This window comes from Equus przewalskii, chromosome 25, assembly GCF_037783145.1.
Source record: "Equus przewalskii isolate Varuska chromosome 25, EquPr2, whole genome shotgun sequence".
Lineage (NCBI taxonomy): Eukaryota > Metazoa > Chordata > Mammalia > Perissodactyla > Equidae > Equus > Equus przewalskii.
In genome coordinates, this window is record NC_091855.1 from 22,147,389 (window position 1) to 22,170,239 (window position 22,851).

The 22,851-nt window shown below is 50.9% G+C and overlaps 2 protein-coding genes across 4 annotated transcripts in view; one reads left to right on the forward strand and one right to left on the reverse strand.

Annotated features, from left to right (window-relative positions):
- The window catches only part of POMT2 (protein O-mannosyltransferase 2), a 43,417-nt gene extending 30,719 nt beyond the window's left edge, over nt 1-12,698 (reverse strand). Inside the window, exons 1-2 of one of the 2 annotated variants that reach the window (XM_070593274.1) lie at nt 12,084-12,698; nt 4,179-4,263 (exon numbers count right to left, since the gene is read on the reverse strand). In XM_070593274.1, the coding sequence (XP_070449375.1) occupies nt 4,179-4,263; nt 12,084-12,532 (534 nt within the window). In that variant the 5' untranslated portion in view covers nt 12,533-12,698. The remainder of the gene's footprint in view (nt 1-4,178; nt 4,264-12,083) is intronic. The other variant, XM_070593275.1, reaches the window with a different exon arrangement.
- GSTZ1 (glutathione S-transferase zeta 1) lies at nt 12,670-22,686 on the forward strand. 2 transcript variants are annotated; one of them, XM_008536451.2, is made up of 9 exons: nt 12,670-12,806; nt 15,580-15,631; nt 17,519-17,586; nt 18,096-18,176; nt 18,536-18,661; nt 19,961-20,039; nt 20,613-20,665; nt 21,420-21,469; nt 22,239-22,686. In XM_008536451.2, the coding sequence occupies exons 1-9, from the start codon at nt 12,792-12,794 to the stop codon at nt 22,363-22,365; spliced, it is 651 nt and encodes a 216-aa protein (XP_008534673.1). In that variant the 5' UTR covers nt 12,670-12,791; the 3' UTR covers nt 22,366-22,686. The 2 variants fall into 2 exon arrangements, with proteins under 2 accessions (XP_008534673.1, XP_008534668.1); XM_008536446.2 differs by lacking the exon at nt 12,670-12,806 and adding an exon at nt 14,900-15,278.
- The last annotated feature ends 165 nt before the right edge of the window (nt 22,687-22,851 follow it).

Genomic DNA, 22,851 nt, shown 5'->3' on the forward strand with positions numbered 1-22,851 from the left:
GAACAAAAAGATGAGAGACCTGTAAGGAGATTCCTCTGTCCCCTGAACTTCCCCACAGCTGCACCCAGACTTTGGCTTCTCTTGACAACTGTCCACGGAAGGAGCTGCCAATGTGACATTTCCTCCTGCAGCTGTTGCAGAGCAAAGAATCTTCTGTCTACAGAGCTCACTGCTTGGAACAAATCCTCCCTTGTATCAAGGCCAAGTTCTTGGGAACAGTGCAGACTGAACACTTAGGAAGAAAAAATCCCACAACTGGAAGGGCAGGGCCAGTGAAGGGCCGGCTCTCTCCTTCAGCCTTATTTCATTTGCTATGAAATAAAACATGACAGCTCATGGCGGAGGCCATGGGCAGGGGCTGATTCCTGGGAGACGGGCCCACTGAAAGGGAATTGGGGTTACAAGTCAGAATGAGGAGGGAGAAAAGCGGCCAAGGAGCTAAACACCAGGAAGAGGAGAAGGGAAGAAAATGGGAAAGAGAAATGCACAAAGACAGACACATTTCCCCAGAGGGGAAGAAAACAGTCCCAATGGAAAAAATGCCAAAAGGCACTGGTTTCTCCCATTTCCAATATTGCAAAGGAGGGCAGCCTTGGAATGTCCCAAACCAGAACAAATCAGCTATACACCGAGACTGCGAGCCATGCATCCTTCAAGACGTTCTTGAGGCCCAGCTTCTTCCTTTCTGTCTTTCCTTGGCCATCAACAGTGTAAAATACTCTGTTCCACACAAGCAATCAGAAGCAGCTAAAATATAAAAACTGTCAGCAAATAGGAAGCATCTGTACCAGTCCAGGCTGCCCCAGCCTGACCCCTGGGCTCAGGTTAGGCTGCGTGGAAGGACAGAATACACTGGCTGGGGAAGGAAAGGCCCTCCCAGCAACACTGCTTGTGGGGGCCTGGATTTGGACCACTAACCAGCCCACTTTTTTCTTTAAGTAGTTCTAAACAGGGTCACTCTCTATAGTTCCAAGTCAAGGTATAGAAGCCAAACTCCAGCAGCAAAAAATTATAAAGCCTTGTTTTAGAAGAAGAATCCCAGGGTTCAGAAGTTAATTTAATTAATTTAATATAAAGTAATATAAGATATTGAAAAGACAGAGCCATCCAAATAGCTAGATGAACTAAAACTGACATGTGACAATCAAATGGATGCCCCTTCCCACCTGGGATCTCAGAGGACAAACCCACCTGGTGCTAGCATAAATTCCCAGGCTGCTGGGCTGGGCTGTAGGAAGAAATGCACAGATGGTTTGGATCTCAGTGCCCCATAACTAGCTCTCTGGTTGTGGATGACACTTACTGTCTCTGAACTACAGGCAATAAAACCCTCCTCCCAGAGGGCTGTGAGGGTTAGAGGTGAGGCTGTAGGTAACACCTGGTACTATGCCAAGCACTTAACAGGCACTAAAAGGCAGTTCCCTTAAAGTTAAAAGTAGCCCTGAACTAATTTCCTAACTAAATGACTCATTGAAATCAATTAAAAAAAGAACAATCTACTAGAAAAATGGGCGAATTCATAGAAAAAAGAGAAATGGCTAATAAACACATGAAGAAAATGTTCAACCTAACTCATCAAGACGTGCAAATAAAAACTGTGATAGATCATTTTTTACTCTCAAATTGACAAAGTTTGGAAAGTATGATCACACCAGTGCTGGCAATGGTGTGGGGGAAGCAAGCCCCCTCATAGTCTGTTGGTAGGAGTATATATGATTACAATATTTTTGCAGGAAAACTTTGCAATATCTAATAGAAATTTCAATGTGCATATCCTCTGACTCTTTAGTTTGGCTGCTGAGAACCTTTTAGATACACCTGCACAACTATGAAAAGATAGACATACAAGGATGGTCAATGCAATGTCTTTGGTAATGGCTAAAAACTGGAAATAACATAAAAGCCAATTGAAGAGGGGTAAAAGAATTTATGGCACATCTGTATGATGGAAAACAGCCATTAAAAAGACTGGGGTACATTTTTATGTGCTAATGTGGAAAGAATTTAAGATATACCATGTTTAAAACAAAAGTTGCTGAACAAGTTTAGTCTGATCCCATTTGTATATACAAATTGTTCATGTGTACGTATATAAATACATACACACTTATATTTGCACAAAAAATTTCTGAGAGGATATATCGGAAACTGTTAACGAAGGTGGTGACCATGGTTACCTCTGAGGAACAGAAATGTGGGGAAAGGTAGTTTTTGGCCTTCTACTTCCTTCTGTACTGATCACATTTCTTACAATGTGCACGTATTTTTCTTTCTTTTCAAAGCACCCATGTGACTGGGGCCCCCAGGTGGCCAGGACTGGGGGCCAGAGAGAAGCAGCAGGTGCTGGCCTCAGTTCTGCAGGAGAAAACTTCCTACTCGCCACTGCAAGGGGCTTTTTGATTCTTTGACTGGGTTCGCCTCAGAACCTATAACAGCTACTTTGCTCATCACTCTCCTTCAACCAGGTAGAGCACGGGACCCTCACTAAATAAGTCAGGTGGGCACACAGGCAGAACACTCCCGGAGTGCAGTCTTAGAAAGAAGCGTCCATTTCTCCCTCCACACAGGGGCCGGGTGTGAGGATGGGCAGGCTTCAGTAAAAACCAATCAGCGAGTGTTTCCCACATGCATGTCTGCTCTGTGCTCAGCACTAGGGGACCCCAAAGGCGGACAGGGAGTCCCCAGCTGAAAGACAAGGCTGGCTTCCTATGAAAACTCTCCTCCATCAGAGATCTGGTTCCCAGGCTAGCCCAATGCAAACGTTCCTCAAGTTCTGTAGCTTAATCCTGTAGTAGTAAAAGATGTAGTCCGCATACGGGGCAAGGCAAGTTCACAAGGCGGTGTGTGCAATGGCTAAGGGGGCAAACTCTAAGCCAGTCTGAACCTTGACTCTGCTGCTTATTAGCTTTCCTCCCACTGCAAACTACTTATCCTCTCCGTGCCCCAGTTTCCCCATCTGCAAAATGGGGTTACAACTGTACCTACTTCATAGGGTTGTTCTGAGGATTACATAAGACAATGTATTTAAAGTGACCAGAATAGACTAAGTGTTCAATTGCTCTTAGTTTTATTGTTGTTATCTTCTAAAGGAGACAGGTAGAGGCATAACATTTTCTACTCCTTCTCTGGGCCCAGAGCTAATTTTGAAATAGGCTACCCATCCCACATCCCTCTCCATCCCTCCCACTTGCAGGGCCTTCTCCCTGTCCCTATCCCATGCTCTTGTGCATCTCTAGGTCCATCTGTCACAGATTACCACCCCTGCCTTCATCCCTAATTCCTCCATCCTCCAGATCCCTCCCCCACTTCATAACAGGCAAATTCTCATCCCCTTGATGCCAAAGATCTCAGCCTACAGTTAGGAAGAAAGGACTGGGAGAACACCACAGCTAATCCACTAGCCTTCTCAGAGGAGTTTGTTTTTAAAAGAGTAAAATGAACTCTGACTGGCAGAATTTCTAATTGTAAAACATGTGAGAGGTACCAGGCAAACAGCGTGCATGCTGGGAGCGGGGAGGGGAAAGGAGGTGCAGACTATCAGCTCCCCAAGCTATTTCTGCGTTATGCAACATATTCCTTCTCTCATTTCTTTTTTCAATTGAGATAAAATTCATATACCATAAAAGTCACCATTTTTAAAGTGTACAATTCAGTGGTTTTTAGTATTTTCACAAGGTTGTGCAACCATCACAACTACCTAATTCCAGAACATTTCATCACCCCAAAAAGAAACCCCATATCCATTTGCAGTCACTCCCCAATCCTCCCTCCCCCCAGATCCTGGCAACTACTAATCTAGTTTCTGTCTCTATGGATTTGCCAAGTCTGGACATTTCATATAAACGGAATCATATAATATGTGGCCTTCTGTGTCTCACTTCTTTCACTTAGCAGAATGTTTACAAGATTCATTCATGTTGTAGCAGGTGTCATTCCTTTTTGATGGCTGAATAATATTTCACAGTACAGATACACTACATTTTGTTTATCCATCCATTAGTTGACAGACACTCTCTCCATTTCTGAGTGCAGAGGACTCCTAAAAACACCAAAAATTTTCCAGGAAAGCAGCTTGTCCGGAACGTCAGGGAATTCTTTCTACAGGCCCAAGAATTAAATCCAAACCTGAGACTTGGCTCCAACCCTAGGAGAGAGCCGTCGTTCACCATGCTGCTCACCTTTCCCAGAGGTGGGTGCACATCAAAGAAAAAAGTGCGGTTGATATAGTAACTTCCCATCTTTCCAAAGTGAGTCTCATCCCAACTAAAGGGAAAACAGAAAGAGAAATGAGAACCTTAAGTTATCACACAACCCACATAGCCTTAAGAAAGCAAGGGTAAAGTTACTGTTAAAACCACAGCCCATGAGTTTCAAGCAATTCATGAGAAAATTTGAATTAAAAAAAAAGGTTTGACAAGTGATTTGAGGAAGCAAAATATGAAGCTGGTCGTTAACCTTCATTTAGATAGATGAGAAAAGTCAGCAAATATTTACCAAACAAGTTATCAAAAATTTAAGTTAGGGCCAGCCTGGTGGCATAGTGGTTAAGTTTGCGCACTCTACTTCGGCAGCCTGGGATTTGTGTGTTCAGATTCTGGGCGCAGACCTACACACTGCTCATCAAGCAATGCTGTTGTGGCATCCCACAAACAAAATAGAGGAGGATTGGCACAGATGTTAGTTCAGGGACAATCTTCCTCAAGCAAAAAGAGGAAGATTGGCAACAGATGTTAGCTCAGGGCCAATCTTCCTCAACAACAACAAAAAAAATTAAGTTAAATCTACACTTATTCTGTATCTTGAGTTTCTATTTATTTTAAAAGCACAAGAGCTTTCCTATACTATAGAAAGGTTTGTAGTAAGAGTTTCCTTCCAAGTCTGTTCACTTCTAACCCTGAGCCTATTTTGCTACTAGAAACTATATTACTATTGCTATTACAAACTACACTGTGGGTTACTGATTGGTAAGAGCCTTTAAACCATGGTTGTCATGGGGCTGGCCCTGTGGCCAAGTGGTTAAAGTTGCTCATGCTCCACTTCAGCAGCCCAGGTTCACAGTTCAGATCCTGGGTGCAGACCTACTCCACTCATCAGCCATGCCATGGAGGCATCCCACATACAAAATAGAGGAAGCCTGACACAGATATTAGCTCAGGGCTGATCTTCCTCAAGCAATGACAGAAGAAGACTGGCAACGGCTGTTAGCCCAAGGCCAATCTTCCTCAAGCAATAAAAGAAGAAGACTGGCAACGGATGTTAGCTCAGGGCCAATCTTCCTCACCAAAATAAATAAATAAATGAAAATAAATAAATGAATAAAGCATGGTTGTCACAGGAGTCTGCTTTTGCTCATCAGTCTTGTGACAATTAACCTGCTGACTATAAACTCACTCATCTTATTATAATAAACTAACCAGTATATAAAAATTCAGGACTTTCTTACGAAGAGCCTATCTAAAACCTATCCTCAATGCACAAATTATTTTGCAAGTAAATAAGCGATTCTAATGCATTAGCTTTTAAACACAATGCAAAAACCTTGTTCTTCTACTCAACCACATAAACTTTTCACACCCTGCATGAGGGCTTTCCAGCAGCAGCCCGGTTATCCAGCAGAGGCTGGCCATTTCTGTTTGTCAGTCTCTCCCTGCAGCTCAGAATGGGTGCTTCCTAGCGGCTATCCAACCCCAGGTCAGCTTCCATACGTAGTTATTACCAACTTACAACATTAGGGACAAAACATGCTTTTCCCCAAAATGTAGAGTTCTTCCTTTTTTTTACTCAGTGGGTCCAACAGATAGGCAGAAGAGTAAATTACTTCTGCATCTGCGAAGCACACTGTTTGACATGAAGTGAGGAGAGTGGCATGGTGCTGTCAAAGAGGGAAATAACTTCCAGGCAGTGTGACAAAACAGACTTGCAGAAAGAAGTGATCCAGCGCCAGCTCCACCACTTACGCACAGCATGACCCGGCGAAATCACTCCCCCTCTCTGGGTCTCTTCTCTCACTACACCACGAAGACAATAATAGCATCTGCCATGTCCCCCTCACAGGGAGGTGTCAGGGTGCACGTCAGATAACACACGTGGAAGAAGCCTGTAGAGTATAACCTCCCACACACGCTGGGCACCATTTAAACTGTCTCAACATTTGCGGTTAGTTTTGAAGTCTGTTTGGAAACACTGGCAAAGAGGTATGAGGTTTTTACTGCAAAAATGTCCCAAGTAAAACTAGTAGTGATATTTCCATTTCCTCTTGGCTTTTACTGCTTTTACTGCGTGTTTGTGTTGGGAGGGACAGCCTCCCTGGCTCTCTCTTGCTCCTACAGACCTTGCAGGGTATGCCAGGAACGCAAGGTCCTGACCGCTCTTTACTCGGGCCATTTCTCAGGGTTCTGTTTGCAACAAGGAACCTTGAGGGAAGAGTTAGCATCTCTCCCTTTGGGACAGAGAGCTGTCTTGTTCACTGCTTATTATAAAACAGCAGACTCCTCAAGTTCAGTATTTCTCCGCTGTGCTGCAACCCACTGCATGTGCAGGCATTCATCCAGACCCACGGTATCACATGGGACTTGGGGGGCAGGGGAACCGACGCCAACATGCTGATGCTTGTCCCGCTTGCTGTGCCATGAAAAATAAAGACCCGTGTCTCTGACCCAAGACTCTGCCTTCTGCGGGCATCCATAAACGAGACAGGCTAACTTATTAGTTTGCAAGTAAGGTAAAATAAAATCCGGGACCCTGACACTTTTTGGTGACAAGCGTAGGACGCTAAGACATAGCTTTCTGAAAGAGAAAGGACAAGGGCCCCCACAGGCTGGATTAGGGGATATGAAAAGACTCCCTCGAATCTGGCAGTGAATGCTCTTGCCCAAGTGGTGGGCAAGGGAGGCAGAAAGAGTCTCCAGGTCCCACCTATTAATGAGGCTGAGTGGAGAGAGGCAGGAGTGAAACAAACCGGCTGAATGCTGCCTCAGTTACTGCTCACTCTCTTCTGGGCAAAAGGAGAAAGAGATGTAATCATGACAACAGGATGGCAAACCTAGCAGCCCCAGCCAAAAGGCAATATGCACGCAGCTCCCGAATCAAGATTCTCCAAAGCTGACATAAATGGCACCAGCAGTAAGAACCTTGTTATCCACATAGAACTGTGGGTAAAATGAAAACACTGAAAGATCCTTGTGCCTGTGCTCAAGCCAAAAGTGAGCATGCCTTGCTTAGTGCCTCAGAACCACTCTCTCCCTCTCTCGCCCATGATCCCAACACCACAATCTCAGTTGCTTTCGAGAGAAAGATGATAAAAGGTGGGGCCCAGGTCTCCCTGTCCCTAAAGGGGACTCAAGGCCACACACCCATCCTAGCACGCTGGGGAACTGCAGGAAGGGGAAGGACTCAAACTCAGGGCTCCATTGGCTACGGGGCCCAGATCTCCACCCTGCTCAATCCCATGGGCTGGGGGAGAGTTTCCTAGGCGCAACGGTTACGAAAGGTGCTGAGGACTGCAGGGAGAGCCAGAATAGTGTGCACGGGGACTGAAAGAAAAGGGGGCGCATCAGACGCAGGGGAGTACACTGGGAGGAAGCAGTGCCAAGCCTTTCAAGGGGCAAAAGGAGAAAAAAAGCCTCCTCCCACCCCTGCATCCACACTCCCCACACTCCCCACTGAGGAATGGCATAATCTCTGGGTGTCTGACATCGTAGCTCCTAACGCAGGCCTATCAGACTCGTTAGTTCAAGGAGGAGAAAGTGCCCAAATTCAACTGATAGGGTCTGAGCCAATTCCCAGCAGGCGAGGGAAGGTGTAGTGACCTTGTGGGCAGGGCCCTTGTACTATTGTGGCTCCCACTGCTGAATGTCTAACTGGTACTGATCCTGTAAGTGTCAAAGAGGATTAGCCCAGTGAGTGACTGCCACGTATTGAGAGGTGATCCTGTCCCCTCCCAGGTGGTCCAGGAGAAACAATATAAATCCTGAGAAGAGAAAGGGAAATCACAGCTTCAAAGACATAATGGCTGCTAGCAAGAGGCCACTCTCCAGGGTAACAGCGCCATCTGCTGGACGCAGGCACCGAGTACATACTTTTTCGAAGGGGCAGCTATTAACCTACCACTAAGTTCTTGCTGACATTAAGCGCCTGACCCATGAAGGCCTTAGGACTCTTTGGACTGGCATTGCCACTTTGCAGTGGGTCAACTTGGAATCTCTGGATAACAAGGGAAGGGCTCCACAAGCCTCGCTGGTCAAATGGAAATGGTATATTCAAGAGGATAGCCAGCCCGGCCCTAGCGGCATCTTGATTTTACGTGAAGAGATGCCAGCACTCTCTTTGGGAGAAACTATCTCCCACTCCGCTACCTAAAGCAAAGCCGCTGGCTCAGTGGGGCGTGTGATTCACAGAGGTTCTTCTCAATGCCTGTGCCTGGTTCACTGATCATGAGGCCACTTTAAAAGCTGATGGTGTCCATTGGGCAGCAGCCGTCATCCAGCCCCAGGGACAACTCTGGAAGGCCAGAGCTCTGGACTGCAGAAACGGTTGATCAGCCCAATGGGCTGAATTGAAAGCCATCACTCTTGCCTTAGACAGTACTCCTAAGAAACAGACAAGTTACATTTTTATTGCCTCTTGGGCTTTTGCCACTAGCCTAGCCATCTGGGGTGCCACATGTAAAACTATATACTGAGAAATTTTAAAAACTCCTCTTCGGAGTCAAGAACTGTGGGAAAAAGTCATGGCTGCCTGCTGATGGGACAATCTGGCTCACTCACGTAGATGCCTATCGTAAGGGGCAGTATTCTGGTAAGACTGACCGGAATCAAGCTGCTCATCAAGCCTGCTCCACCCAGACTACTGCCACTGCCACCTGAATTCATCAATGCCCCAGGCACAGAAACCCATCTACCATGGTAGACGGGGCACAAAGTAAAGGACTGTATGTTCTGAAGCAGAAGCCATCACTGCATTGTGGTGACTTGTGACACCTCCAAAAGCTGGCCTGTTTGCCTTGCAGTAAAGGAAGCCACATTACACAGGGCACCGACCCTGCCCACTCCAAGGAAACTGACCATATTAGGACTTTGTTTCCCTCTCCAGTCTATCAGTGGTGCCTCACTGCTGCTGACACTTTTTCTGGTTACGGTGTTGACGATGCTGTTCCAGTCCAATGATCTGACTCTAGATGTACCACTGTGGCCCTTGAAACTAAACTATGCCATGTTTTCGGCTTTCCAAACCATCTAGTCTGACAATGGTGTACCTTTTTCTGCAATGACCACCCAAGAGTGGGCCAATAGTCAAGGTATTTGATGACATTCCACACTCCCTACCATCCACAGGCATGTGATATTCTCAAGCCCTAAACAGTCGTCTCAAAAAGATTTCTACTTCCCTCACCTCCTCCTGGTTCACACACTTTAGTAAAGCAGTTTGATCACCTAATGTAGCCATCATCAGAAAGGGTTCATCTCCTCTTGGCCACCAACTGCGTCATGATCAGGACAAAAGGAGTAGAGAGTTATATAACGTATCTTGAAAATTTGAGATTCTTCCCCAAACATTCCTGGGTATGATTTGTCTTTCTTTCCCCTAACAGCAACTCCAGATCAGCCTGGGCAGAGTGGAGGGGGTGTCCCATGGGATTCAAACTTAATTCTCCTTCAGTCACCTAGATTTTGTTGTTGGAGTGACACGGTCCTGGAGCATAAAGATAATGATCACTTGGTTGAGTACACAGCTTGTCAAGTCCCCCTACAGTGGCTCACACGGGCCAACGTGGGAGACATAATGAGTCTCTGTCAATTTTCTAACAACGCCTTTGGCAAAGAGGTCTGGATGTAGAGGATAACTGGGGAAAAGGTGAAGTTACAGCTACTAGAGTGGGACATACTGATTATATGACAATGGAAGGAAAGAAACAACCCTGGCACCTGGGAAGGGAACATCTTAGACTCCTGGAAATGTAAAGAGAGGGGAAACATGGTCTCTTTGTCCCTTAGGCCCAGCACCCACCCTGGCGAAACATTCATATCATACAAATAAGTGACAGCCCTAGCTGGCAATCTGATGGCAGTCTGTCATCCCACTACGAAATCAGAAAAACTCATGTGGACATGGCCAGTCTTGAACTGTTTGGATTTGCCTGATGCCATCAACACCAGCTCCCAAACATGGACCTCCCTCATGTGTGTGCAAACACACAGACCAGCACAACCTTCTATCGGTCTGACTGATAGAAACACTTCTCCTGACACCCTAGAGGCCTTAGGTTATGCCTTCAATAGCAACTGAAGCTGCAACTACTCAGTGATACTCACTGCCTAAGTGGCTTAACCAAACCACTGTAATGGTGATCTAAATCAAATCTGATGGTGATCCAAATGGAATTTAACAAAAGTTCCTGAACTGGAGTGACCTGCACCTCTTCAGGTAATAGGCTAGGATGAGGGGAAGAAGGGGCCATGGAATGTCTTTCCATTGGGTATGGGAGTTGTTTTTTTTAATGAAGGGACTTGTAATTATTAGCAATGACACCAAAGATCACAGGTCAGTCTGAACACCTGTGCACAGATCATAATGGATAACAGACTGGGCTTAGACTACATTCTAGCTGTCTTAAGACTTACTGGTCCTCCCCACACCCACGCACAGGCAATTATTCACAGGCGGCTGAATCCAGAACCCTGGATGGCATGGTTGAGGTTAACACCACAAGTTGGCCTCATCCCGCTGCTATGAGTCCCATTGAGTGTAGCCTTAATTAAATGCTGTATGAGACAAATTGAATAGGTTTGGCTCCTGCGTCTGTCAGTCAGCTTAATCAGAATAGCCAAAAGAGTTGCATATTCATGTGAAAATTTGCTAGAAGTCAAGACAGTGTAGGATCCAGGGGTGAGACTGTTGGGAGAGACAGTCCTCCGTGAGTCTCTTGTGCTTTCAAGCATGTTGCTGGGTGGGGCAAGAATGCAAGGCCCTGACTGCACTTCACCTGGGCCACTTCTCAGAGTTGTGTTTGCAACAAGCAACTTTGAGAGATGAGGTAATGTCTCTCCAGGACAAAGAGTAAGCTTGCTTACTGCTTAATGTAAAACAGAGATTCCCCAAGCTTGTTGTTCCCTAGCTGCAAGGCTACCCACCGTGTACGCAGTCATCCACGTAAGCCCGCAGTGCCACCCTGTGCAACTTGGAGGGCACTGGGAACTGAATCCAATATGCTGATGCTCATCCTGCTTCCTGTGCCATGAGTAATAAGTCCTTTGTCTCTGGCCTCCAAGTCTCACGTCTTCTGGCAGCACTCACGAAACAATAACTAGCTAATTTATTAACTTCCAAGTAGGAGAACCCCCCTTGGGTTTGTTAGCTTGCTTGCTTGAGTTTTGGTCAAGAAGTTCCATTTCTAACATCCCCTACACTAACCTTCTCCTCGGTAATACTAAGAAAACATGGTATCACTTGTTGGCCTAACAAATTACCCATTATCAGATTGTATAAAACTTTTCCTCCTTCCAGCTGGAAAATTTTAAGCTTAGCTAATGAAATTTGACTCTTGAAACTGAGTCCTACAAAACAAAAACTTTAAGAAAATAAGTCTCTCCTCACAGGATGACTCCAGACCCGCTTCCTGGGACTCTTGTCACCATCCTTGGACACACAAGTTGTCCCTGCTCCCGAGAACGAGGGTACCCAGTTAGGAATTTGTCCCCTCCACTGATGCCTGGAAATCCTGCAGATTAGGAACTCAGAGCTTAGGAATATCTGTACTAAGAATTTCCAATTCTCGTTGGAAAGTTCAAAGCATCTTTAAAAGACACAATTTGAGAACCAGGTGAGACACTGCAGCATAACCTGCAAGACATTAGGTCTGCTTCCTCAGGTCCTTAGGAATCCCACTGCCACCCACCACAGCAAAAAGATTCCTCTCAGAGACCACCTGGCCAGAGGCAGCCACCAGAAACCTCAGTTTCCCCTCCAGTGCGGCCCCGCCCCTCCTACTGTGAATCCCGCCCCCTCCGTGCCCCCGGGCCAATCAGAGGGCGCGTCCCCTTCCTCCCGGTTGCCATGGTGCCCGCGGAGTTCCTCCTGTCACTCACCAGATGTGCGGCGGCTCGTCCAGACGGTGGAAGCGGGTGGCGAAGGACAGCAGCGTCACCAGGGCCAGCAGGGCCCACCGGCCGGCCGCCTCGAAGTGCCGCGAGCCCGGAGCAGGCCGTTTGTGGCTCCGCGCTGCAGCCTCGACGGCCACGTCCGGACCTACGGCCCTAGCAGCCTGGGACCCACAGCGGCCCCTCCGGACACGCAGCTCCGACCCTGCCAGGCCCCCGCCCACCGCCGGCGGCATCCTTCCCCTCCTGAGGATCGCCCTCCGGCCCGCAGGCACGCTGGGTCTTCCAAGCTGCCCCGTCAAGAAGTCACAAAGGGGCAGCTCGGGGTGCCCTGGGAAATGTAGTTCCCGGCGCCGGCAGCGGGGCGCGGGGCCCCGGCCTCTGGGCTGGGCGCGGAGCGCCGTCGCCGCTAGGAAGCGGCTAGTGGCGCAGAGCATGACGGGCTGCGAGGGCCGGGGCGCCGGGGAAAAACGGGGGAAAACGGGCTCAAGGAACTGCAACTCCCAGCAGCGCCGGGAGTGGGGGCGTGGCGGCAGGGCGGGGCGGGCTAAACGAGAGCTCAAAAATCATTCTCGTCCAGCCCCTCGCTTTACCCAGACGAACGCCTAGGTTCTGACGTGTCGGGTGTCACTGGGCCTCGATCGTCGACAAGTCGGAGAGTCCCAGGGGCGAAGTTGCCTGGCCTGGAAGTGCGAGATGCAAGCGGGGAAGGTCTGTGCCACGCATCCGGGGAGAGGGGCGCTATTTAGAAACCCTGAGAAACCCTGGGGGGTGGGGTCAAAGGTGAACCGCTCGGCGCTGCCCACAATTCCGACGACTCCCAGGATGCTGTGCGCCGCGTCGGCCCCGGCCTCCCCCAGCCCCGCGCCTGCGCGCTTCGTGTGGGAGCCTGCAGGCCTGGAGAAAGTGGGTCCGAGGCGGTGTGCCCTCGTGGGGCGTGCTGGGCGGGCTGCAGTTGCAGTACCTCGCGCATCGCCTACCTCTCCGAAGCCCTCTGCTAGGGCTTCCAAAGGTCGGCCCTCGCTTCCCTCTTCCGCAAAGCCCTGCGTGCTCCTTTCCCAGCCGGCGGGCCCAACAGGTCCTAACAGTCAACGGACGGTCTTCTAGGGTCGTTTGCATTTTAAGAGAGCACCAGGGCCGAGGGGAGGCAGTGCTGCTTTAAATCATCACAGTCACCCTGGCAGCTTTCTGGGCCTGCCTCGAAGCAGCTGTATCAGTCACTGGAGCGGGGGCCCGAGAATCTGCATGTTTAATAAGCGCCCCAGATGAGTCTTATTAAAGTTTGAGGACTGCTGTTGTAGCTCCAAGGAAGGTGGCAGGCACATCAGGTAGGATATAGCATCACTTTAGTAATGGATAGTCCTCCCACTCCCAAATGGGATTTTAGGAATCCTCTAAAAGCATGTGTTTAAAAATAAAATCTGCTAGAGTGGTCAGAATCCATATTTGAATTGGAAACCAAATTCCTTCAGGAGTGGTGATGAGACGGATACTTGGACTTAAAATTTAGTTCTACAACTGCAAAAAGGAATGTGGCATGGCTCAGATGGTTATCGTCAGTAAGAGAAAGAGCAGAAACTGCCCTCCATCATGTCTCCTGATGGCCCATAAGGAGGAAACTTGAGGGCAGTGGCATGTGTGACTCTGTGGTCACTCTTAGTACAGGTCAAAGGTGTAACATTTAGTATTTAGATAAAGCATTTCTTCAAGGATTCTAAGCTAATACCTGGCTCTCCAGTGGTCCCAACCCTCACTACCAGTCCCCGTCTCTTGGACCCAGCAGCTCCTCCAGCCTGACCAGGTAAGGAAAGGGATGCACCTCCCAATAGGGCACATCCAATTGTGGCCACCCAACTCCTCCCCTTCCAAGGACACCTACTGCCTGTCACCTGCCCTCCATGCCAGGACCATCTTCATTTTTCCACAAAAGGTGCCTTCAGTACAGACTGGAACACCCAGGCTCGGGAACCAACTTGAGAGGGCCCAGGTTCCCACTCATGCCCTTGCCCTTGCCCGCCTAGAAGACAGAGTTGGTAGTTCAGGGATGGTGAAAGCAGAGTCAGATAGCAGCTTGGTGTGGCAGGGGTGCAGAAGGGAGAGGGAACTGTGGTGAAATGTCTGTAGTCAGAGGGATGGTAGACAGGGTTGATCTAAGAAATTCCATTGAGTTCTCCCTCATCCATCTGGATACAAATGTGTCTGCCAGAAGATTCGTGAGTGCTAATTACTGGTACCTCTGTCCTTGGTCCTGCTTTGAAATGATGGTTTACCCAAGAAGCACCAGAGAAATTAACTTTGAGTCCCTTATACTTTAGAGGAGAGGTCAGACACTCAGCTGCCTCCAGGGGCCTCAAGATAATAAAAATGAGAGAAATGGGCCAGGTGGGGGCCCTGGCAGATCAGAGAACACCTGCCCTGACTGAAGGCGGCCCTTAATCAGCTCTGATCAATTGTTGCTACTCAGGAACCGGAGTCCACTGTCTCCAGATTTTTTTAAAGAAAAAACAGACAACAGGATTTGTATAGAAAACATCCTGATTTTTTAATGTTGGCAACTAACTGAAACATTATTAAATACAGTGTAAACCAAACAGAACACTGGGTTGCCAGCTTGTGACCTCAGCTTTGGAGTCAATGGGCATATCCTCCAGCTATTTTTATGAGACCAGCTGAGAGCTTGGAAGACTGGTGGGTGGTGAATTGAAAGAGATGAGTACCAAAGCTTCAAAAACAGAATTCCTGGTCTTTCTGCCACTGCTGGAAGGAATTAACCTATCATTTTAGGGCAACCCTTTATTTTACAGATGAGGGAGCCAAAGACTAGAGAAGGCAGGGATTGGTCCAAGGTCATGCAGAGCTAGTTCCTGCGCTGGGACCAGACCCCTGGACTGCCAGCTCCCAGCCCACTGCACCACCTGAACTACTGCTTCAAAACCAGGCCACCCTGTCTGCCCAGGACGCCAAACCTGGCTCCACTAGGAGCATAAAATAACTTCCCACAAATTGGAAAGAGATCCCCTGTCTCCAGAGTCAAAGGTCCCCTCATGCCTGTCTAGCCCCAGCTTCCCCATTGGCTCATGGGATCCGCCTTCAGGGTTCCGCCCCCTGCCCTGCAGCTGGGTGAGAGGAAACATTCCCTGAGAGGCCGAGGGTCACCACAGCACCATGACCGAGTCTGGCAAGGTAAGGAAGGCACTTGCACATTGGCTGCCCCATTCGGGGTCCCTCAGACCTCAGGAATGCATGATGCCAGTTTGGAGCCGAGGGGCTCCACATGACTCCCAGGCCTCTGACCCGGAGAGCTCTGAGTCTGGCCTGAGTTGCCTGGATGCAGGCCTGAGAAAGTAGGCCTGGCGTGATGGGAAGAAACAACGCTGGCTTGGAGCCCCTTGTCTGGGGGCGGTTGCCTCCTCTCCTTGGGCTCCTGGGGCTGAACACCCACCAAGCATGGGTTAACATGCGTGCTCGTCCTCTCTCTTCTCAGCCTATCCTCTATTCCTATTTCCGAAGCTCCTGCTCATGGAGAGTTCGAATTGGTAAGAGCTGTACCTCCTCCAAGAGCCTACGTGGGGAGGGAGCCCCGGGTGAAAAGCTGGCCCGGGACAGAAGGAGGGCCCTGCCAGACAGGGCAGCACCCCAGCAACCAGCACCCCAGTCTCCTGGAGCCCTCAGCCCTGAATCATACCTGCTCCTAGGAAATCTAACAGGGCAGGGGGGGTGGGGGGCGCAGGAAGGGAGGGTGGTTTTTCTCTTGGGCCCACTGCCTCTCCCACATTCTCTCCAAACCCCCTTAGCAACCAGATTAAAGCAGGCTCACAAACTCCACAGGTCCCTGGTAACTGGAGGGAACAGCTGGCCTCCCTCGGTTCTTATCTTATTTGATCTGGTCAATTAAACAGAACTGGCCAGTGTTAATCCCAGAGGCTTTGGGGAAGCAGAAACTGGGGCCCTCTGGTTTCGTCCTAGTTTGATCCTTCCCTCCCTCGGCTTCGCCCAGCCCTTGGCAAAGGTCATAGTCCTAGCAGCTCCACCTGAGGGGGAACTCTGCTTGCGTGTGCATAGTTCCATTTAAACCTCAACAACCCTAGGAGGGCAGTAATAGTACAATGTCCCTGTTGTACAGATGAGGAAACTGAGGCATAAGGAGGTTAAATAACTTGCCCAAGATTATGCAGCTAGTAAGAGGCAGAGCTGGAGTTTGAACCAGCTAGTCTGGCTCCAGAGTCCATGTTCTTAACTACTACATCATGCTGCCTGTCAGATAAGGAAACTGAGGCACCAAGGTTCATGAAGTTACTTACCCAAGGCCACACAGCTAGCAAATGAATGTAAGGAAATTCGAACCCAGGCAGCACGCTTCTAGGAGCCTGGCGCTAACTGGGAAGCCATCTTCCATGACCCTCCCCCATCCCACAGTCACTTGCTCTTTGCTGGAATCAGTGGGCAAGAGCACTTGGGTGCCAGAGGACACGCTGCTCCAAGAAGATGCCTTCCCTGGGCCCAGAGCCTCTGCCCTGGCTGGGCCAGGAGCCTGAGCAGCATGAGCGCTATTTCTGTAGGGCCTCCGTGCATTGGCCTCTGCCGCTTGGCCCCGTCCCCTTTCACTCTCCAGAGTGGAGCTGACCAGCACTGAGGAGGAGCCCCGTGTCCCCCAGGCTCTCTTTAGACTGTGACACATCTCGTCCTCCTCCCCTCGCTCCTTTGCCCTTGCCTGAGACCGCCATCACTATATTTTAATGCACAAGTGTGCATGCATACACACTCGCTCTTCTCCACTAGGGTTGACTGAGCATTTCTACTCCCACCTTGCCAGGGGAAGACCTCAAAGGGGATGGAGGGGACATTTGGTCACTGAGAGTCACAGCAAATGCTCTGAGACTACCAAAGGGGCCTCATGCCCAGCTTGGAATCTAGTAAACAGCTCTGAGAACAGAGAACATGGATTAGAAAGGGATCTTCTCTAAACAGGAAGAGTGTAAGCTGCCTGTGCGCACCCTGTATGGTCGCTTGAGCACCTTCCCTTGGCCCTTAGAGGCCTTCATGGGGGAACAAGTGCGTGTCTCCAAGCCCTGCTCACCACTGTTTAAGGCCCTGGAGGGGGCAGAGGTGAACAGGACACTTCCCTGCCATCCTCCAGGAGCCCACGGTGTGCCAAAAAGCACACCTTTATGGCACCACCCAGGGGCATGAGAGCCCCACTGGGGGTATGGAGAGTAAGGTTCTAAGGGTTCAGGGGCATGAGAGGCAGAGCATCCTGGACCTGGGGCGGCGACAAGGGAAGCTGGAGAGAAGGGGATAGGGCCGAGGCAGGCCTTGGCCACCCAGCAGTGTGCAGAAAGAAGCCTCCCTCTGCAGCCTCCTGTCGCCCTGGGAAGTTCAGCGAGAGGCTGACCCCCGACCCTGCTGTCTGTGGTCTCTCCTAGCTCTGGCCTTGAAAAGCATTGACTATGAAACGATACCCATCAACCTCATAAAGGATGGGGGACAACAGGTAAAGAGGCCACTTCCAGGTCACAGTGTGGGAGTTAGAGACCTTGGAGAGGGATCTGCCTGGGGGCTGCAGACTTCTGCCCAGAGAGGTGAACCTGCTGGCTCTCCCTTTGGGACAGGGTGGCTGGCTGTGCAGCAAGAGGAGCCATGGGAAAGGCCCAGGTTCCAAGCTCTGTACCACACCTGGCCTCTCAGTGCCTGAGCCCAGGAGGGTGGGTGATGAGTGGGTCCTTGCCCCATCCTGGGCCCTCTGGATGCACGTTGATGGCCACAGTGTGAGATAAAGGGAAAAGACATAGCCAGGCCATTGGGATGAAGCCTGTAGCTCAGCAGCCCCTGATTGGCCTACTGCATGGATCCCCCAGGTATCCCCCTGGGCCTAGGAGCCAGGGCCTTCCCCAGGGCAGGGAGGTGCAGGTGGGCAAGACGCCTGGGGTCTTCCTGCTTGCCTGGTCTGTTTTAGCCAACTCAGGCCAGGCTGCTGAGCCCACCAGAGCCTTGTCTCCACAGTTCTCTGAGGAATTCCAGAAACTGAATCCCATGAAGCAGGTGCCGGCCCTCAAGATTGATGGGACCACCATTGGCCAGTCAGTGAGTGCAGGGCCTGGGAGACCCTCGTGAGAACGGTGCCCTTAACAAGAGGACCTCCCAGCCTTCCTTGCCTGTGTCTGGGGCCTAGCACTTAGTAGGGGCATGATAAGCATTTGTCAGAGGGAGCGAAGGCGGGAGGGAGAGAGGGTTGGTTGTTTTGGGAAGTGAAGAAAATGAGCAGATGGGGAACCAAGTACTGCAGGACAGGGGTCCAGAAAGGGCTCACCTCCCTGGGGAGCCTCTTGGCTTCACAGGCCCCAGCTGAGGAGGGCGAGGAGGAGGAGGAGTTTGCTGGCCCTGTCCCCGCCGGCCCAGGGGTCCCGGGCCCTCTCCGTGCCTCACTGCTCCCCTCTGGACAGCTGGCCATCATTGAGTACCTGGAGGAGACTCGGCCCACTCCGCGACTCCTGCCTCAGGACCCAAAGAAGAGGGCCCACGTGCGCATGATTTCCGACCTCATCGCCAGCGGCATCCAGCCTCTGCAGGTGTGGTGCTTGTGCACTTGCACACCTCTCACACTCCTTTCCCCTCACACACTCTTACCTTCAGATACTCGCCTCATGACTGTGGCGAGCCCACAGCGAGGTGCCCAGCTTGGGGGTGGGGGTGGCCGCAGACGGGCATTCTCAGGGTCTTAGATCTAGACCACGTGGCAGAGGGGGCGAGGGATCCCAGAAATCATCTACTCCACTGGGTCCCCAGCTGCATTCTCAGAAGCCCCGGGATTCCAAGGACGTATCCAGAGATGGTCAAGGTGGGAAAGGGCCAGGTGGCAGGGAGAGGCTGAGCAGCATGGGGCCAGGCCTCCCGCCTTTAGCCAGAGCAGCCTCCCTTTCATCTGTTCTGTATCAGAGATTTGGATTCTCACAAGACTTTATTTTACTTTATTTTTTTGCTCCCCAAAGCCCCAGTGCATGGTTGTATATCCTAGCTGTAAGTCGTTCTAGTTCTTGTATGTGAGGTGCCGCGACAGCATAGCAGCTGACAGATAGGTGGCGTGGTTCCACGACCAGGAAGCGAACCCGGGCCGCCAAAGTGGTGAGAGTGCCGAACTTTAACCACTAGACCATCAGGGCTGGCTCAAGATTTTGTTTTTTAAAAAATAAGTAATAAAACAATTCAGCTCTGCTAACCCCTGATTTTGCAAATAAGGAAATAGCCCCAGAAAGGTGGAGTGACTTTGCAGAGTCACCCAGCTAAGTAGTGGCAGGGCAAGGACCAGAGCCCAGGACCCCGACTGTGCACTTGTGCCCCCCACCCCCATGTCACTTTATCTTTTTCAACAAAGGAGGTTGGAGCAGACAGACATCCCCATTTTACAGATGAGGAAAGTGAAGCCCAGAAGTGAAATGGCTCCAGGGGTGCAAGGATGAACCAGAGTCCAAATCTCTTGAAAGCCAGTCCTATGTGCCTGCCCCATCCCACCCCTTGTCCTTTATCACACTCCCTCTCCCCACAAGAGACCTTGTAAGGGAGAAGGCTTGGATGCAAGGGATAGGCCTTGAGTTGTGGCACACCCGTCACAGCCAAGGCAGCATCCTGTGCCCCGACCCTTGTACGTCTCTGCCAGAGTCACAGGCTTCCAGACCACAGGGACCACTGGGGCAGCCTGAGATCACCAACCTCAGGGCCCTAATAGGAGGACGCTGGCTCACAGAGCTCAGGGTGGGACAGGTGCACAGCCAGGGACACATCGGAACTGAGCTCCCCTGAGGGGCTTGGCTGCGCTGGCAGGCTCAGCCTGGCCCCCAAAGCCAATCACAGGTTTTCCTTGGGCTGCACAGAACCTGTCTGTCCTGAAGGAAGTGGGACAGGAGAACCAGCTGACCTGGGCCCAGGAGGCCATCAATTTTGGCTTTAATGGTGAGTCCTTACTCCGGCGAGCTGCCCCAGGGTACCCTTTCAGAGAAATGGCCCCCAAGTCCAGGGCCTGGGACGTCTGAAACAGCCTCCCAGGCTCTTTGGTCCTGAGAGAGGCATGGATGAGGGAATGGGGACAGGGCTGAGGAGGCAGTGGGCTGGGCGGCATCCGAACCTGGCCTTAACCTCTGGCACTTCCAGGAGCTCAGTACCTGAGGCCCACAGCCCTTGGGAGCTGGATGGCCTGATGTCTGCCTCACTGCCCACTCCAGCCAGGAAACCAAGGCCAGCCAAGTGCCAGCCCATCGGTGTAAGAGCTGCTGCCTTGGCCAGTGGCAGGTCTTGTCCCCTCTGGGGGAGGGGATGGCAGCTGGGCTTGAGGAGCCCAGGGAGACATCATCTTGTCCCCATGTCCCTACAACTCTTCAGATCTGGCTGTCACATTCCGTCCAGCACACGTGCCCCAGCCAGTCACTTGGATAGCCGCCCATTGCATAACTATGGAGGGTAAGGCCCAGGAAAGCGGATCTTCCTTCTCTGTGCCAGAGTAAGATTATTCCTGTGGCTTCCCCACAGCTCTGGAGCACATCCTGCAGACCACAGCGGGGAAGTACTGTGTGGGAAATGAGGTAAGCCCCCCCAGCCTGCCCATGGCAGCTCTGCCCTCCTGCCAACCTCGGGCTGCCAGTCTCTTCCACTTAGACTCAGCCATCTCCCTCTAACCCAGGGTAGGCGCTGCTCAGAGAGCTTCCTGAGGAGGCATCTGCAGGTGGGGTGGGGGCTTCCGAGACCCAAGGTTATCCTCTCTATGCCGAGCAGAAGTTAGCTCATGGGGAGCTCCTCATGAGGAAGTGAGTTTCTCATTCCTGGAAGTATTCAAGCTGAACACCTCATCTCTGAGATGAAGAGGTGGTCCAGGCATCAGATAAGGGATTATATTAGACGATGTCTCTGTTCCCTCTCATTTCTGAGATTCTAGGCGTCAGGTATGCTTGACTCCTATATGCTAAGGCCTTGGTCCTATATGAATTCTGGTTCCAAGGCCCCCCACCCCCCACCCTGAGGCACTCGTCCCTTCTGGGAGCCCTCACTAAGGGCCTGTGATAGCAGTTTTTAACAAGCACTATTGAACTCTCGCTGGCTACCCAGAGATGGTTGTCCAGGCAATGAGCCAGGTCTGGGAGAAGGGCATCAGTTCTCGGGACAGACCCAGACAAGGCTGGGCTGGGGTTGGTGGGGGGGCGGGACGTGGATGGGATGGAAGAGCCAGAAGCATATGGGAATGTCAGGGGCTGGCACCCCAGTACTGTGACCAGTGGACACACCTAGCCCAGTCTGAGTCGAGTGCACACCATGATGCAGATCCACCCAACCCTCTTTCAGGTGTCCATGGCTGATCTGTGCTTAGTGCCTCAGGTGGCAAATGCTGAAAGGTAAGAGAGGACCCCACCACCCTCCCTCTTCCTCTTGGCTCCTCCCCTCAAAATGCCCAGCCTCCTCCCAAGTCAGGCCCCGACTTCCACTATTGAGGTAGCATCTCATGCAGGGACTCTCCCCGAGTGGCCAAGGAGCCCCCTGTGCCAGGCCACCCCGGCCACTTTGACCTGGAAGAGACAGAGCAGAAATCAGTGGAATGCCCCCTACCATGCCCAGCACAGCTCAGGTGATCCCGCATAGCCCTTTCTCCTAGGAGGAGGCAGCTCACCTGGTGGTTACCCCTAGAAAAAACCACCCCAAAAGCCTGCTGTCCCCAGATGCAGTATGTCTGCCCCACAGTGAGCTCTACCTCTGCTTTCCTCCATCAGCCCTTCAGTAAGACATGAATGAGAACCTCTCTGTGGAAGGCATCGCACCAGGCACCATTAGGCATATGGAAATGTATGACACATTCCCTGTCCCTGGGAAGCTTATGACATAGTGGAGAAATAATCTGTATATATAAACGCCTAGCAGTATGCCATATATGTAGCAGGTTGTCATTAAATAGCCATTGCTTGGAATGGGAACAGGAGGTAACAGAGATGCCAGATGATACTGCACAAGACCTACCCAACCCCAGAGAGCTGCCTGTGAAGAAGGCTACCCCGCCTGGCAGGGCTGGGACCTCATCCAGCCCTGCCCCTGTGCTTGCCTCGCCACCCACAGGGCACTCTCCCTGTGCCCCTGCAGACCTTGGCTTACATGGGTGTTTCTCTGCCATAGGTTCAAGGTGGATCTCACTCCCTACCCTACCATCAGCCGCATCAACAAGTCGCTGCTAGCCTTGGAGGCCTTCCAAGTGTCTCACCCCTGCCGGCAGCCGGATACACCCCCTGAGCTGAGAGCCTAGCCTCAAACCGTGCCCCACTGGTGCAGGAACAGGGAGGGGGTGCAGGAGCAGAAGTTGGCTGGGCTGAACAGGCCTGGAAATGAATGAGCCCTAACTGGAAAGGCAGGAGACTTTAACTCCTAGCCCTTGAACTTGAACTCTAGCCCTGGATCTGCCTTCTTACTGAACCTCTTTCTGCCTCAGACCCTTCATCTGTCAAATGCAGGCATGGTGTGGTGGGAGGATGCTGGGAGAGAGGTAGGCAGGAACATTACCTACTATCTATGTCACGCAATCATGAAGATGAAGCGAGAATATAGACTAAAATGCCTGACAAGTTCACCAGAGCGCCATAAGGAAGTCTGTGCGCCTCTTCCCATCCTCTCTACTCTATCTGACTCCAAAGAATGCCCACACTGAAATTTGATAATTTACTAAAGCCAAGTCTGTTCAGTTAAGGCTGAGCTGAGCTGGGTTCCGGAAGATTCCTTGCTGGAATCCTCCTGT

What these genes read in the sequence shown, in the direction of transcription:
- GSTZ1 (XM_008536446.2), top strand. An exon ending in TAAAGGATGGGGGACAACAG is followed by an intron (nt 17,587 to 18,095) that starts GTAAAGAGGCCA and finishes TTGTCTCCACAG; the next exon opens with TTCTCTGAGGAATTCCAGAA. An exon ending in CAGGTGGCAAATGCTGAAAG is followed by an intron (nt 21,470 to 22,238) that starts GTAAGAGAGGAC and finishes TCTCTGCCATAG; the next exon opens with GTTCAAGGTGGATCTCACTC.